The sequence below is a fragment of the Arachis hypogaea genome, chromosome 15 (assembly GCF_003086295.3).
Source record: "Arachis hypogaea cultivar Tifrunner chromosome 15, arahy.Tifrunner.gnm2.J5K5, whole genome shotgun sequence".
In the NCBI taxonomy this organism is placed as follows: Eukaryota; Viridiplantae; Streptophyta; class Magnoliopsida; order Fabales; family Fabaceae; genus Arachis; species Arachis hypogaea.
Genome location: NC_092050.1, coordinates 17,888,246 through 17,906,405, shown reverse-complemented (window position 1 = coordinate 17,906,405; position 18,160 = coordinate 17,888,246). Strand labels below are relative to the sequence as shown.

The 18,160-nt window shown below is 34.0% G+C and overlaps 1 protein-coding gene across 2 annotated transcripts; it reads right to left on the bottom strand.

Annotated features, from left to right (window-relative positions):
• Positions 1 to 1,054: 1,054 nt before the first annotated feature.
• LOC112749767 (uncharacterized) lies at positions 1,055 to 7,329 on the bottom strand. 2 transcript variants are annotated; one of them, XM_025798138.3, is made up of 8 exons: positions 6,848 to 7,329; positions 6,320 to 6,684; positions 6,097 to 6,177; positions 5,436 to 5,621; positions 5,244 to 5,345; positions 5,073 to 5,147; positions 4,708 to 4,824; positions 1,055 to 2,480 (listed from the first exon to the last, which is right to left on the bottom strand). In XM_025798138.3, the coding sequence occupies exons 1-8, from the start codon at positions 7,032 to 7,034 to the stop codon at positions 1,206 to 1,208; spliced, it is 2,388 nt and encodes a 795-aa protein (XP_025653923.1). In that variant the 5' UTR covers positions 7,035 to 7,329; the 3' UTR covers positions 1,055 to 1,205. The 2 variants fall into 2 exon arrangements, with proteins under 2 accessions (XP_025653923.1, XP_025653924.1); XM_025798139.3 differs by having other exon boundaries at positions 5,076 to 5,147.
• Positions 7,330 to 18,160: the final 10,831 nt, after the last annotated feature.

The window sequence follows — 18,160 nt, the reverse complement described above, 5'->3', positions numbered from 1 at the left end:
ACAATGTTTTTATTGAGGCAATTCTCATCATAAAAAATATTGTACTCTTTTTTCTTTACTAATTTTTTTTTATTGTGTTTTTTTTAATAAAATTTTAATAAGGCATATTCCTAATGAACATCCAAGAAGGAGTGTTACAATATGGATGTCCATCAATTAAACACCCATGGTTTATTTCTCCAATCAAAACTATTTGGGCGGTTCAAAATTTTAAAAGTGAACAGTACAAAATTTTCAAAGTTGGACTGAACATTAATGAAGCTTAAAAAAGTAAACTTCGTACATGTATAAATAGGAGGAGTATGGTCGAAGACCAAACACACAAGAATAACAAAACACTTCTTTCCATATACATACATTCCAACCTACGAAAAAATGAATTATCAAAAAACATAAATTATCTGTTATATTGAGATAATAACATTAGAAAATATTAATATTAAAATTCTCTATTTATATTTTTTATTTTATATTTATTTATTTATTTATTTTACAACAATATATAGTTTTATACTTGATGACTAGTTGATAATTTTTTTTTTTTTGAAAAGGCAAATGAATTTTATTCAATTGGAACAAAATTATAGTCACCAAAAAAAAATTGGAACAAAATTATAATGTGATCCAAAATAATAACATAAAGATAAGTAACTTTTATTATTCACATAAAATAATTATATTAAATAATTCAAATAATAATTTCATATTCATTTTTTGTGATTATATCACTTAAAACAACCCTTTTTTCCATATATTTCAGACACAATAAATTATCTTAAAATTACTTCAGTTAAAATATCCAAACAAATTAATTATCTCATATAATCAATTGTTTTAAACAATTATACAAATAAAATTTATTAAAATAAACTTAATTTTTCACCATTTCTAATCATTCTTGGCCTATATTGCTAATCTAGCTGCCCAATGCAAGAAACTATCGATCAGCTTCGTGTACCAATGAATTATGTTTTACTCATACTAGCTGCACTTTCCCAAATTCTTATAACCAAATCACAGAATGACAGTTCAGAGCATATTAGGAACACATTGGTGATAAACGGAAGTATTCAACGCACCAACTTAAAATTAGATTTTGTCATGTTCATATTATGATGCGGTACAGATTACAACAAATGGAAAGTTACACTAAGACATCAACTACAGCATCTAATACTATAATAATGTAGTCACTACAAAAATAATCATCGCGGTGCACCATACACTTGGGTGGAGTCATACTGATAAGTAGGCTGAGGGGACAATGTCTTGCCATATGCAGAGGGAGCACTCGCTTGTACAGCCGCATAACCAGCAGACTGAGGATTAGACTGCTCATAGCCAATCTGAGTTGGTGCAGGTTGAACATAACCTGGCTGACCACTTGGTGCTGCACTATATGTGGTTGCAGTGCCACTGGCATAAGCAGGATCTTGGGGTGCTTGGTAGCCATAACCTGCATTGTTGTTAGGAGCCTGCTGGTCGGGGTAAGCTTGCTGTGCAGAAGGGTACGACCCATAACCACTAGGAGCAACTTGCGCATAACTTGCAGCTGGCTGGGAAACCGGCTGACCGTAACCAGGTTGTACAGTGGGTGGAGCATAAACTGGACCAGATGCAGGCGGTGGGTGGCTATAGTTATCTGCAGCTGGAGCAGACCCATAAGAAGGATATGATGCTTGAGTTGGCCCAGAGGATGCATACGGGTATGGCTGTTGCGTGGGCATATTTGTGCCATATGATTGGGCAGGAGTAGAGCCCTGATATGGCATATCCCCTGGTTGAGCAGCTCTAGGATGACCATAAGATTGAGGAGGCTGCCCCTGTGGTGGCATGCCATATAATGGTGGCTTGCCATACTGCTGCGGTGCACCATAACTAGGTTGGGCCCCAGCCTGAGGGTAGGCTGGTTGAGTGTTCATGTGTCCTCCATAGGGATGCTGGGAAGGAGCACGATTTTCAAACTTGGAATCATCATATCCTTGTCCATAACCTTGTTGAGGAAGCCCTGCCTGTGCATAAGGTGGCTGATGACCATAATCATGGGTTTGCGGCTGTCCATAATTATAATTTGCTTGTGCTGGGGATGGGCCCATAGAAGGTACAGGGGAAGGACCAGCACCATGCGGAGGGACAGAACCAGGGTGCTGGGAGGATGGAGGAGCATCAATATGACCCCCTTGCCCTCCATAATACTCGTAACCACCGTTGTGTGGGGGTGGCCCCTGCATGCCATGGTGAGGCCTTTGCTCCCAACCAGAACCATAGCCACTCCTAGGGGCCATATGTTGAGGATAATTTCCATACGGTGCAGGAGGATAAGATTGATTATGAGAAGGATATGGACCACGATGCTGATAATCATATGCTGTTGGGTGGCCAAAATGAGAACCTCGTTGCCCCCACTGGGGATGGCCACCAGATCCACGGGGTGGACGATAGCCCTGCTGCCCATAACCACCAGTTGATGCCCTGACAGGCTATTCATGCAAAACACAAGGCAGAAGTCAGTAAATAGAAAAATAACTTAATGAGAACAATAGCTCAAGTCAATATGCTGTCTAGAGGTAGGTTTGGTTTTCAGGCAGAATTGTATCATAATTTTCAAATAAATGAGAACACAGCAAATTTCATGCCCATTAATCTTTCCTGACCAGTTGAGCACCTACATCAGTGGATGATTACAGCAACAAGGATAAACATTGTATTATACCAAAACACAGTTGAAATATGTTGAACTATACATTTAAAATTAGTGGCAAGAAGTCAAATAGATTAATTTTATCATCATAATATCATACACGAGGCACAACAAGTCATAAGAACTAAATTTTAAGAACTACTATAATGAGGAGCTGGAAGTGTCTTGAACTGATGAAATAACCAGGCTGTTGAAATAATATAAAATCTGTAGCATGCCATGCATCTCAACTCAACCGAAGCCAATTAACTAAATGCATAAAATCACACCATATGATTGATATTACCAGTTATACTAGAAAAAAGATCTCACCTCAGCAAACAACGTATGAAAAAAGAGGAAGCCTGACAGTGCCAAAAGAAAAAATCAAAATGCACTAAATTTGAATGTATTATCACCAGTAACTAGCTAAAGATAACCAACATTAGAAGAGACTATACAATCATAGTTGAGTAATGGCACCTAACATACTATCATGTTATAATAAAATTGATCTAAAACAGCATACAGAAGAGACGCCTATAGAAGAGAATGAAGTGCAAATTTTAATGGATACAGAGCATTAAGTAGATTAAGAGAATCACATCAGAGCATTCAACATTCAAAACAAATTCAATTGCCATATAGGATCAACACGGTTATTCTAAACTTTCGTACTTACAACACTCAAAACTCAATCCAATATTTAGTCCTTTCAAACAAGTGAATCATTAGGTCAAAGATATGTTAGGTACAATAACACAATATACTTCAACTCATCTCTGATCACATGACAACTACAATAGCAATTTCCCAGACCTCAATGAACACCACAGGACATGAGTTGTTCAATTTAGTATTTTCATTACAGAATTAAATACACACGCAGGAGTACAACTCCAACACAGTTATAAGCATTAGACGTCATAACTTCACCAAGAATGACTCTTTCCTTCGATCTCATGCAAATCACACAGCAGCTCTATTTGAGCACCAAGGCCAGCACAACAGTCTTACTGAATCATGATTTTTAACTTTTAAGTCTTGAAGCAATCTTACCAACCATTAAACATCCTGCAATCCGAGGTTCTAATGCCTGCCACCTCTCTTCAGTGGATGAGAGTGAATATGTTGTCTATGCTACATCAAGAAAGCAATGCTGACCCCAGGGAAAAGGCAATAGCCAAATCTGCAGTTTTAAATCCAACCAATTCGAAATTGGCACCTTCAAGATAAATAAATTATTCAACTGACATCGTGGTTTACACATACGATCTCCCTAGACCATTTTAATTGACGTTGGCATGGATTATTGATCAATTTCCAAACTCACAAACACCCTTCAGGTGATCTATCTCACTTGTATGGCAACAATTGATAAACAGTTCCATAAATGGATCATACAGGCACACTACACAGGAATATCTAGATCCCTATTTTACAAAGATTCTTATCCACAAACAATCATTCTTCAATGTTCAAGGATTTTGCATGGCAGTTTCAACTTAAGTAACAAGTTGACCTTGTAATTATAGAAAATTTGTAAAATCAACCACCAACTATGCATGCTTTCAAGAAGGTGCAAATAATGACATCCTTCTACATAGTACTTCTAGTAGTTCAGCGTTTCTCAAAAACAAAACTCTACAATAAATGTATTAAGCTATTACCCAATAACTCCAGTGAAAGGTGATGTATACATCTCAGTTACCTATTCAAATCACTGAAGAAACAAAAGTTGGTCTGAATAAGAGTACGAACGCAATAGTACAAGATTAAAAGGTTGCTCCAAATCAGCAAAAATTAATATGCAAATTGTTCAGAGATTCAATAGGAGACCAAGCTAATTCATGAGTTGTATCTAAACATAGAGCCATGACATAAATATTGTGATAAGAACAAACAGCATTAACCTTTTAGACAATGCAAAATTATAAGCATCAATGAAAGAACTATTAAGCACAACTGTTCACTAAATTGCTAATATTGTCTCAGCACGGGATATAGATAGAGAATAAAAAACAAACCTGACTCATGACTTCTTTTATCAATTCTTGAGCAATTTCAATTTGTCTCCTATCCCCAGTGACTTGGACAGTCCTTTCTTTAGAATCATCTCCTTCTGGAAGATGTTGAGGTATCAACTACATAAGGTAAAAAGAATATCAGGCTCCAAAAATAACATGAAATGTACAAAATTCTAGTAAAATCTCAATACTATGAATCACCCAAAAATTCTTTTTGGATGATTCATTTTTTTTTCTATAATACAGGAAGCAGTGCTCTTGTTAAATGGAGCGTACTCTTGAACTACACAACGCCCAACTTTTAATATATATTATTGTATCAAATGGAATAGAACCGAAAGCGGTACATGGTAAACGATAACAACTACCTGGATGCGTGCCCCAGATTTCGTTTGCAGACCTTTAATTGTTTCCCCACCTCTCCCTATGATTAAACCCACCTGCATGCATAAAAATAAAGTGTGACTCAAAGTTGGAATATGCATCAAGACAAAAAAAAGAAATCTAAGAATATAAATAAATTATCAGCTTATCACCTTTTCATTTGGAACTTGTAACTGAATTTGTTCAGACCCCATAGTAGCTTGAGCAGGAGAAAGGCCACGAGCTACAAGAGCAGGAGACCCCCCAGCATCTGCCTGTAGAATCCCCAAAAAGGTAAATAATGTGTAGAACATGGTAAAGAAAAAAAAGGAGACCAACTCTTCCAATTGGTTACAGCATCTGACCTCCGCAATCACAGCACTTATCAGCTTTTCTGCTTTATCTATACTTTCCGAACTTCCTATCAGTTCCACAGACCTTGTTGCAGCTTGAGGGTCTGCATCAGCATCCCTAGTGATCTGAATCTTGGCACCAGAATTATATTGCAGGTATTTTATTGTATCTCCAGCCTTTCCAATAAGTACGCCAACCTTAAACACAAAGGTAATATATCTTATCAAGGAAACTGCTTTCCAAATAGTTATATTAATTATTAAAAGGTCAATTCCAAAGAACAGAAGATGGGTTCCAGTGAGGACATAAGAAAGCAGATATGAGGACATAAGAAAGCAGATATGGGCGTCTATATCAGTGTATCATAATCAATTTTTGCTAAAACCTTTGGATAAGGCATAATTAATAAAAAAGATATAATGCAAAATAATAATAATAATAATAATAATAATAATAATAATAATAATAATAATAATAATAATACGTAAAGAAGGTTGTGAATTGTGATCACTCATCATTATGGTAAATGACCTAAAACTTAACAATCGAAAAGCCTCAGACTCAATGCCAGAATGCAAAAAGGATAGCCAAACTGGATTTGGACATAAAACATAAAATACCAATTATGTAAATGAGCCAAATGTACGCATCTATCTACATGAATTGGAATACCTTATTGTTAGGAACATCAATTCTCCGGGTTGTGGTCTCAGTGGCAGATGTAAGTTGATTTCGACCAGGAGAAGCATCTTGCTAAAAGCAAGTAAAACAAAAACCAAACAAAGAAAACGATGCCCTTTAGAGTGAAATACAGATAGGTAAAAGCAATTACAATGTTTTTCTCCACAACATGTCTTACTAGCCTCGCAATATAAAGCAGCTTTATAATCCGCACCTTATCAGAGGGAATCTCCACATTCTCTGAAGCATTGTCAACTGAATCCGGTTCCTTATCCCCAGCGGTAGCGTCTTGCTCGGCTGAGTCCTTAGCCGGTTCTTCAGTTTCTTTAGGAGGTCCCTCTGCCTTTTCATGTGCATCCTCAGCAGGCACCTCCTGGCCCTCAGCTGGCTCATCCCGGGACTCAGCTGGCTCGGCAACTTCACCAGAACCTTGTTCATTTGCAGTCGTCTCTGAATCATTCTTGGGCTCAGCAGGTTCACCATCCTCTGTAACAGCACTCTCTAAATCAACTCTTTCCACTGTTTCTTCGGCAGGCTTGTGAGACTGCTCCTCCTGATGCCCATTTGCATTTGCACTAGCTGTTAAAAAGACACAGAAACATGTTCTTCGCCACATCATTAACAAAATCAATAATTTAGTTGAAATGATAATTACATCATCAATTATACAGATTCAGAGTCAAAGTTGGCATCACTGTATGAAAAATGTGTGAGGCGCGAGATAAAGAGAGGAATAAAGTACCTAGGTCGTCGTCAAGGCGAGGGCGCTTGTTGTCGCCTTCGTCGGAAACCGCGGCATCGGCGTTGTTATCGTCAGGGTTGGATTTGGGATTAGATTCGGTAGGCTCAGAATCGAGATCTTCGAACTTGCGTTTGCAATCGGAGGGAAGAGGGCTGGCAGAAGGTGCAACAACTTCTTCCTCCGCCATTGAGCTGCGGTGTTTGGGAGAGAGAGTGGTTATGCTTGGAGGATTTTACAGTGACGAAAAGAAATGAGAGGTTCGATGGAGGGAGAAGACAGAAGAGAAGAGAAGAAAAAAGATTGGGATATTTTGCGGGAAAAAGGAAGGAGGGTGTGCCACTGAGTGGCTCAGACTTTAGGGTTACGACTCTGCGCTTCACAGTTTGCACGCCACTCACGGAGACCGAGGTGGGCTAAACCCTCTGCTCCTTTTTTCACCACCGTCTTGTTCCCTATTTTTGGGTTCCAATTCTTAGTGGATCGGCCCAATCATTCTCGTAGTTCTCAGTATGTCCAAAAACGAGTAGCTGACAGTACACAAAAAAAAAACCGAGTAGCTGACATCACCCAACACAATTAAGAAACACACTAGAAAATAGAGAGACATCCATAAAATATTAAAATCCGATTAATAAGGTTTTTTATCTAATTAACATTAGCAAAAGCATTGTTACAATCAATAAATATATACTTGGAGAAATAGTAAAGGAAAAACGAAATAAAAGCTATAACACTAATATAACAACAAAGCATTTTCTTAATGAATAAAATCAGGAAGTAGGTTGTCAAATATCTCCCTATAAACAACGGTAATTATGTGATTTGACACTCATTGTTATCCATGATCAAGACCTTGAGACCTAAAGTATTATTTATTCTGGACAGCGCAATATATAACTGACTATGCATAAACATGGGTCTAAAAAGATAAACACTAACAGTTGATAATGTTTATCCTTGTAATTTGTTTATCGTCATGGCAAAACATAATACAACTGGAAATTGTCTCCTTGTAAATCTAATTGGCAATGTTTTATTATTAGGAACTATGTTCATTATTGGAATAAATACAACATGACTAATATTACGGCAAGTTAATATCACGCATTCAATAACATAATCATCAAGTCGCTTAACTTGCAATTTTGTCCTGATCAATGTTACACAGAAGCATGATTGAAACACTAATCATAAAATTTAATTTATGTTGTGAAATACCAAAATAATTTAGGACATTCAAGATCTCTATGCTCATTGTGTATAATTCAGATTCCATGTTATTATCTTCATCAAAGATTGAGTCAGAACTTAGATAAATCTTTTCATTACAAGGGAATAATGACATAATATAATTGTTAACTTCCATCACAACATTAAGAGTGGGTGCTAAAATATTCCTATCTTTAAAATAATCAACATTAGAAATGTTGAGCAATGTATCAGGATAAACGAACAACACCAGATCTTGCAATGCATGTGACTTATTATTAAGAGTAAATTGTCTGATAACTGAAGCAACAATTTAGCAAATTTCTGTAACTTTCGATTGCAAAGGTTTAAAGTTCCGCCACAGTGCCTCATGTTTTCCCTTAATTGTAAAACATGGCAAGAATGCCACAAATATGAAGAATTAACACATGCATATATAACATCCTCCCGAGAACCATGTGGAATCACAGGTTGGCAGGAGTCACCGCCAAGAAAAACAACTTTGCCATCGAACAGAGCATCAGGCTTAAAGCCATGATTAAAACGAAGAACATCCCTTAAGCACTTGTCTAATGCTTCATAGCAAAATTTACTTTAACATAGATGCTTCATCCCATATAATTAATTTTGCAGAAGAAATAAGACATGCCAAAGGTGAACCTTGTTTTATAGTACAGATTAAATATTGGTTAACACTTAGTGAAACTTTGAATCGTGAGTGAGCAGTTCGTCCATTGGGTAACAACAATGCCACAATACTGCTAGATACAACATTGAGAACAATCTGACCCTTCGCTCTAATTGAAGCGGATAACGAGTTCCAAAGAAAAGTCTTTCCAGTTCCATCATACCCATAAAAGCCTTCTGGTCCTGATTAATTGGTTAACTAATCAATGGACATAGCTGACAACTCATCTCTATTGAAATTGAGCTCATCAAAAACCAATGCGTCATGAAGGTCAATGTAATTCAAGCAATCGGAAAATGGCATATCGATAAATTCAGAGAGACCTACCATTGTTTTGGTACAAATTCGCAATTATGGTGAGAGTTATCGCTTTCACTCCTTCATCGGGAAGCAAACTACCTAAATCAAAAAAGAAAAAGATGTTAATATCATAAAATTTTATAGCACACTGATAAACAAATAAAAAACAAAAGCCCAAGCAGGTACGACTCATTTGAATTTAAAAATGATTGCAATTGAACCTTAAATCATCAATTACAATAAGAATTTAACTTACAAAATTCAATCAGGGGTGGCAGTAGTACCCAAACTCGCAGGTACCCGACCCGTAGTGTGGCGGGTGGTTGAGCGGGGGCGGGTTCAATGTAAACCCGCCCCGGAGTGCATATATATATATATATATATATATATATATATATATATATATATATATATATATATATATATATATATATATATATATATATATATATATATATATGTATGTATGTATATACAGTGACGGATCCAGAAAATTTTGGTAGTGGGGACAAAATTTATATAACATGATAATAATTTTTATAATAAAAATAATATATGTATATAAAAAATTAAATATTAAATTATTTATTAACCACTATATATCTGTGTATAAATATATGTATTGTTTAATTTATTTTAAATGTGTATTTTATATTTTAATATATATTTTATACTGATAATTATTTTTTATGTACATATAGCATGATTATTATTATGATTATATTTTGTTATTGTAAAATATGATTAGCCTTCAAAATATCTAATATACAAATCAAAACACTAAAATAGTAATTTAAATAATAATATATAATTTAAAATTCTATTTTTTTAGGTTTTATATTTTTAAAAATTAAGTAATTTTTCTCTTAACACTACCATCAAAATTTCTCTCTTTCCATATATATTACTAAATAATTATTTAAAAATTCACTTCCCAACACAATTAGAAGCCGACTCTTATTGATATTAATAGTTAAAAAAGTTCTTTCAATTAATATAGTTGCTACGCAAAAATTAAAGCTAATTTGAAAAGAAGATAAATAATATTCTTTTGAGTTGATTTTTAATAAAGAACATTAATTTCGTTTAAATCTGAGAATTGATCATTCTAACGAATATCTAATATAAAATTTTTAAATTGACGATTAAGTACCAAAAGTTGAGTAAAAAATTATTGTGGGGTCAAATTTAATAATCTAATAGGGACAAATAAATATTATTATTATATACTATTCAAAAAAATTCCAAATTGTAGTGGGAGCCTTTGCCCCCACACCACTGCACTTGGAACCGTCCTATATATATATATATATATATATATATATATATATATATATATATATATATATATATATATATATATATATATATATATATATATATATATAATTTTAGGAATTAGAGTTCAGATCTCACTGCCACTTACTTCAGTTCCCAACCCTCAACCAAACTCACCTCTTTAGCTCTTCTCCAAGGACCACAGCCTCTGCTTAGTTGCACCAGTCAGTCGCCGTCACAGCTCGTCCTGTCGCTGTAACAGGTCGGCGTCATCACAGCCGCCATCGCTCACCAACGCTCCTCATTCACCTCGTCACTGTCCCTCACTGAACTCACGTCGGCGTCACTCCTACTTCTCTCCTCGCCATCACTGTCTTCGTCGGCTCGCCTCTACGGTCTCTGGTCTCTACTCGCCTTGTCGTCCCTCCTTCCTCCCTCTTTGTCTCTCTGATAACTGGTAAGCACTCCTCTCTGGCTCGCTTCTTTAGTTTTTTTTTTTTAAGTTAATTTTTATGATTTATTTTTTATATTAAAATAGTTAAACTAGACTCATTAATATTATTTATGATTGTTGTTGATGGTTGATAATCTGATTCTGTGTTGTTGATGGTTGATTTTGTGATGTTAATTGTTGATGCTTTAATTTTTGATTTTTTGTTGTTGATGCTATAATTTTGTACATTTTTATTTTTTATTTTGTGTTGTTAATGCTTTGATTTTGTGCATTCTGATTTTTTATTTTGTGTTGTAGATACCTTGATTTTGGCTTCATGTAATAATGGAAATGGAAAGTCAACAATAGTTGTGGTTAGAAAGCCTTTGTGCTTAGATGTTGATGGCCCTTTCAGATAGGAATCTACCAATAGGCACTTCCTGTGATTTCAAGCAATTATCTGGCTGTCAAGATTCTGTATCCCATTTTTTGGGGTTTGATGACACTTAGGTGGGATACTATTTCAAGAACAAACAAATTCTTTAATGTTTGTGTGTGTGTTTGTGTTTGATTCATTATTCATCATGATTTGATTGTTGTTGCGTGAGCACTTTTGGTAATGATCTTGAGCCAACAAGTAATTGGCTAGAAGTGATTTTTAGTATAAGCATTGTGCTCACTGCTTAGAGGATTTTTTTATGAGGTTAAAAATTGGTTGGTGGCAAGATTATTCGGATAAGAAGATAAATAATATTTTTTTGAGTTGATTTTTAAAAAAGAACACTAATTTTGTTTAAATCTGAGAATTGATCATTCTAACGAATATCCAATATAAAATTTTTAAATTGATGATTAAGTACCAAAAGTTGAGTAAAAATTTATTATGAGGTCAAATTTAATAATCTAATAGGGACAAATAAATATTATTATCATATACTATTCAAAAAAATTTCAAATTGTAGTGGGGGTCTTTGCCCCCACACCACTGCACTTGGAACTGTCCTATATATATTATTTTAGGAATTAGAGTTCAGATATCACCGCCACTCACTTCAGTTCCCAACCCTCAACCAAACTCGTCTCTTCAGCTCTTCTCCAAGGACTACAGCCTCTGCTTAGTTGCACCAGTCAGTCGCCGTCACAGCTCGTCCTGTCGCGGTAGCAGGTCAGCGTCATCACAGCCGCCGTCGCTCACCAACCCTCCTCATTCACCTCGCCGCTGTCCCTCACCGAGCTCACGTCGGCGTCACTCCCACTTCTCTCCTCGCCATCACTGTCTTCGTCGGCTCACCTCTGCCGTCTCTGGTCTCTGCTCACCTTGTCGTCCCTCCGTCCTCCCTCTTTGTCTCTCTGATAACTGGTAAGCACTCCTCTCTTGCTCGCTTCTTTAGTTTTTTTTTTTAAAGTTAATTTTTATGATTTATTTTTTATGTTAAAATAGTTAAACTAGACTCATTAATATTATTTATGATTGTTGTTGATGGTTGATAATCTGATTCTGTGTTGCTGATGGTTGATTTTGTGATGTTAATTGTTGATGCTTTGATTTTTTATTTTTTGTTGTTGATGCTTTAATTTTGTGCATTCTAATTTTTTATTTTGTGTTGTTGATGCTTTGATTTTGTGCATTCTTATTTTTTATTTTGTGTTGTAGACACCTTGATTTTGGCTTCATGTAATAATGGAAATGGAAAGTCAACAATAGTTGTGGTTAGAAAGCCTTTGTGCTTAGATGTTGATAGCCCTTTCAGATAGGAATCTACCAATGGGCACTTCCTGTGATTTCAAGCAATTCTCTAGCTGTCAAGATTCTGTATCCCATTTTTTGGGGTTTGATGACACTTAGGTGGGATACTATTTCAAGAACAAACAAATTCTTTAATGTTTGTGTGTGTGTGTGTTTGTGTTTGATTCATTATTCATCATGATTTGATTGTTGTTGCATGAGCACTTTTGGTAATGATCTTGAGCCAACAAGTAATTGGCTAGAAGTGATTTTTAGTATATGCATTGTGCTCACTGCTTAGAGGATTTTTTTTATGAGGTTAAAAATTGGTTGGTGGCAAGATTATTCGGATAAGAAAATATTTTACAGCAGCATATGGTGGTGCTCTTATTAAATTATATCGAACATTAATAATTATTTATGTGTTGTTGAATAAATAAATGAAAGAATCATTAAGTCTTCTATTGGTAAGTCCACCACACATTTTTTAAGTCTTGATTCACATTGAATTTGCTCAATTTCTATGGCTCTTATTTGTATTACACATCTCAGAAGTCGTAACACATGCATTTTCGAAAACTATCTTAGAAATTGTGATGTTAATTTATAATCTAATGTAGTAGTTAGGTTGTTATATAATTAGTTTCTCATTATTATCTTGTATTATTCATGTACTGTATGAGACTCTTAATCTCTTCCCTTAGTAGATAAATTTATATTTCACAATACAAAAGATATTTCAATTATTAATATTTTTTTAATCTCTGTATCAGATAATTTCATGGCTAGTAATGCTAGAGAAGACACATAAAGCAACAATGTTGCTCCTACCGATAATGAAATTGAAGTTCAAAGTAATGCTAATCCAACTTCAAAAACTCCACAAGCAACGGATAATAATGCCTCAACCCTAGAAGAATCAACTCCGGTTGAAGGTGACAATAAGGCTAATGTTAAAAGTTCTTATTAGGAGTATTTTGATCATTTAAAAATTGAAGGTGAATGGAAGGCAAATTGCAAAATACAAAATTTGCAAGAGTGTGCTTAATGAAAATATGAAGAATGGTACTAAGTCATTGAGGAACCGTGTGGACTGTTATTGTAAGAGAATAAAAGTGGCAAACTCAAGGCAATCATCAATTGTTGAATCACTAGCAAAACAAGAACAAGTGCAAAAAGTAAATGAAGATGGCTTTGTACCCTTCAAAGACAAGAAAGTATGTTGCCGAAATAATTGTCCTGCATGAGTATCCTTTGAGTTGTGTAGACCACCGTGAACTGAGGCGAGCGTTTGCATCAATGCAACCAATATTTAAAATGCCTAGTCGAAACATAGTCAGGAAAGACATTTTGAAGATGTTTGGGGATGAGAAGCTGAAGTTAACTCTTCAACTAGATGAAAATGATAGTAGAGTTACAATAACTAGCGACATGTGGACTTCCAATCGAGAAAAAGGATACATCATACATGGTTGTCACAGCTCACTATATCAATAGTTCGTGGAAGTTGCAAATGTGCCTATTGAGGTACTTCAAAAATTTCATAAACTTTAAAAAACATTGTGTTTGCTTTGTATGTTGAGTTTTATTAATCTAAAATGCATGCATGTTTGTTTTATTTTTCAACTTTTGTTATATTCCTTGTCCCCATACAAGTGAAGTTCTCACTCAAACATTGATGAAAATATTGTTAGAATGGAACGTTGATAGAAAACTATCTACTGTTACATTAGATAAATGTTCTACTAATGATGCTATGATAGATGAACTGTTGGGGCGTCTAGATTCTTTATTCTTGATGTTGGGGGGTAAACTGTTACGGATGCATTGTTGTGCTCATATATTGAATTTGAGTGTAAAGGATGGTTTAAGTATATTTAAGGAAAGTATTGAAAAGATTCGTATTAGTGTATTGTATTTGACTGCAATGCTGAAAAGGAATGAAACTTTTGTGAGTTGGTATGCTAAAACAGCAATTCCATTTACTAAGAAATTAGTTCTTAATTGTTCGACTAGGTGGAACTCAACTTATTTGATGTTAGAAGCTGCTTTGTTGTATATAGTTGTCTTTCCTAGGTTAAGGTAGAAGGAACTCCAATATAAAACTGTGTCAAGTAATGAGGAGTGGGAACTTGTCAAGAAAATATGTGATAGATTGAAGTTGTTTTATGATGTTACTCAACTGTTTTCTGGTTCTAAATTTTTGACTGCCAATCTTTACTTTACTCTGGTTTGTAAAATAAAAGTCTCATTAGATGAATGACAACTTTCTAGTAATCCTTTAATTGCTAATATGGCATCTAGCATGAAGAAGAAATTTGAGAAGTATTAGGATGAGATTCATGGCATTATGGGTGTTGCTGCTGTTTTAGATCCTAGGTACAAGATGAGATTCATGGCATTAATGTGACAACTATACTTCAGAAGTAACAACATATTTGTAAGGAACAATGTATTGATTGTTGACATGTACATTTCTTTCAATCATCGTACGGCCATTATCCAAACGTTTATACTTCGGAAAACCTGCATCACCTATCAAAGTTCTCTCACGAAAGGACAAGGGATAAAATTTTGAACACTTTCCATTGACCATGCATGGGTTATTCACGTTTATATTATATTTTGTTGAAATTAAAATTACTATAAAAAAAACCTTTAAAATGCTAAATTATAAAAACACATAATAAAAAGATATATATTATAAAAAAAACATAATTCAAAAAATAATGATAATATGATCCTGATTCAAAAAGAGTATATATAAACTAAAATATATGTTAGTTATTTACAAAAGATAATTTTTGCTTAAATGTCATGGATATTCATATTTGTCTTTATCTTTTTTAAGTAGTAGGCCAAAATATGGATATGAATCTGAAGAGACCTTCATTTTCCTATAAATACTAAAAAAACGGAAGAAATGAAGATGCTTATTCTTTTCGTTTTTAAATATCAAACTATAAGAATAATTAATAAATAAAATATGAGAATATAAAAATTGTGTACCTGAAAAAATTCTTCGTAATTCATCATACATCTCCTTATTAATAACTTCTTGAGTCTTGAAAAATTGTCAGAATTATTGACCATAAAAATAACTATATAAACGCTTCAAGATTATTCAATTAAATTGTTTCCTTATTATATGGACAAATTCAATTAATTCAATTAAAACCTGTAGAATTGAGATATCTTGTTTTGCACTGAATTTTCTGAAAAAAAAAATGACATTAATCCTTGTTTATCTATGACAAAATATAAATTAAATGATATTACAACTGATTTGTTAGAAATTTATATTTAATAACAGTTACCTGCAATGATATTGTTTGTCACCAAAATGAGCTAGTTGTGCTCTTCTAAGTTTATGGCTGAAAAAGAATAAGTTAAATTTTTAACATGATTAGTATATACGTCTAAATAGATGGTATTATTATATAATATAAAAGTTTATTTTATTACTTTTCATTCTTTTGATACAATATTTCTCTTTTTATCATCTTTCATAACTGAATTTTGTCTGTTTTAACTGTATCTCCCCAACCAATAGAATAAATTTTGAGTGGATGAACTTGATTTAAATATCATGTTTGATTAATAATATTAAAATAGAAATACGTATCATCAATGCAATTGCCACAATCATTAATATAGTAATACTTACTTTATTATCGATTGGTCTCATTGATGCAATTAATTGCTCATCCTTTGATATACTCCATAACGGTTAGAATCCTTCTTCTTTTAATTTATTACGTATATGTATCACAATATATTTAAATAATGTTTCGTATATTACTTTTAAATTAAATAATGATACATCCCAAATTTTATTTCTAAAATTATGAAATTGATATCAACATTTAAAGAAATAAAAATTTGATTTTTTTCAAAATAAATATAAGCATTGCATAAGTTAATTTCTTAAAAAACCAATATTGATATATTTCAATGATGTATCATATCATTTTTATAATATATTTATGTGAATCTTAGTTGGTGAGTACCTGTTGAGTAAAGCAGATGGTCGAGTTCCTTTCTCTTATCTCTTGACATATATTGATGAGCTCTTGTGATATCAATTTATCTATTAAAAAATCTTAGTCATTAGTTGTTAAAATTAGTAAACAAAACTATTTATTCCAATGTTAAAATTATATAATACACGGTTTATATCAAGGAAAAAGCTCACATATTAACTAAGCACATAAATTACTTGAGGTGTAGGTAACAAAATTTCTATGAACACCACATTCTTTGTGTATTGTCCATTTTTTCCTTCCATTTTTTCTTCTTTGACTAAGAGTTTTGTGGTTGACTGAGAAACACTTCGAGATAGAGTAACGTATAATTGACCATGGCTGAACATATGTTTAGGAAGATAGATCCCTATCTTAGAAATAGTTTGCCCTTATAATTTATTTATCGTTATGGCAAAACTCAGCCTTATAAAAAATTGCTTCCTAATAAGTACAAAGGGTAATCCTGAGTTCTCAGTTATTTTGTGTTTTATCCGAGGCAGAAAAGTTCTTTGTCCAGAATGATGGCCGGTTAAGATTTCCATGTCTAACATGTTTTGAAAAGTTTCTCGATACAATAACCTTGTGTCATTGCATAAGCCTGCCTTAGTATTTATGTTTCTCAATAACATCAAAGGAGCACATTTTTTTACCTTCAATGTATGAGGTGGCAATCCGCTTGTGGAGATTGAATTAAGATATTCTTGTAGATACGTATTATTGGTATCTCCTACTTCATCAAAAGATGCTAAAATTCGTTCATCTCTCAAAAATTTGTTAATGATTATATCATTGAGCTGTTGTACATTATTGTTTCTGGGTGTCAGTATCGCTCTTTCTACCATGTAAGATGCATCCCACCCATGAGCTTGTAAATTTGGGAAAATTTCAACTATTAATTTGTATAATGATATCTCACCTTCCCATGGTATTGCCATGTGTGCTTCTATTTGTACCAGGACCTCACATATGGTAGGCTCAATCCCATCCCCTATGCGCATAAGATATTTCGCAAAATCATGATCATGAAGAGATCGAATATTTTGTCGCAAGTGGAGAATTTTGGTGAATGCTCACAAATGTGATTTAACAATAAAAGCTAAAATCAATTGCGACTTACTTCCTTTCGACACAACAGGTAGTACTTGGCAGAAATTCCCTCCCGTCACCATCACTTTTCCTCTAAATGGATTATTATTTTCTAATATGTCTTACAATGTGCGGTCTAATAATTCCATTGTCTCTTTATTAGCCATTGGTGCTTCATTCCAAATTATCGTTGTTGTTTGCCTAATCAATTTTGCGATATCACATTGTTTACTTATGTTGCATATGGAGGATGGATCTGCATTAATTGGGATCTTAAATCTATAAGGAGCTGTTCGACCCTAGACAGTGAAGTTGCAGCTATTCCTGATGACGTAGTTACCAAGACAATATGTCCTTTACTTCTTAAGTCTGCAATTATAGCTATGTAAAAAAATGTTTTACCTGCTCCCCCTAGCACTGCAACAGGTGTGGCTAGTGCTCCCGGTGCTGCATCTGGTACTGCTGCCAGTGCTGCATTTGGGACTATTGCTGGTCCTACTTCTTCGGCTATAGCCATGTCGTCCTTCTTTTTTTGACATGTTCTACTATTATGTGTGGCCTGAAGAAG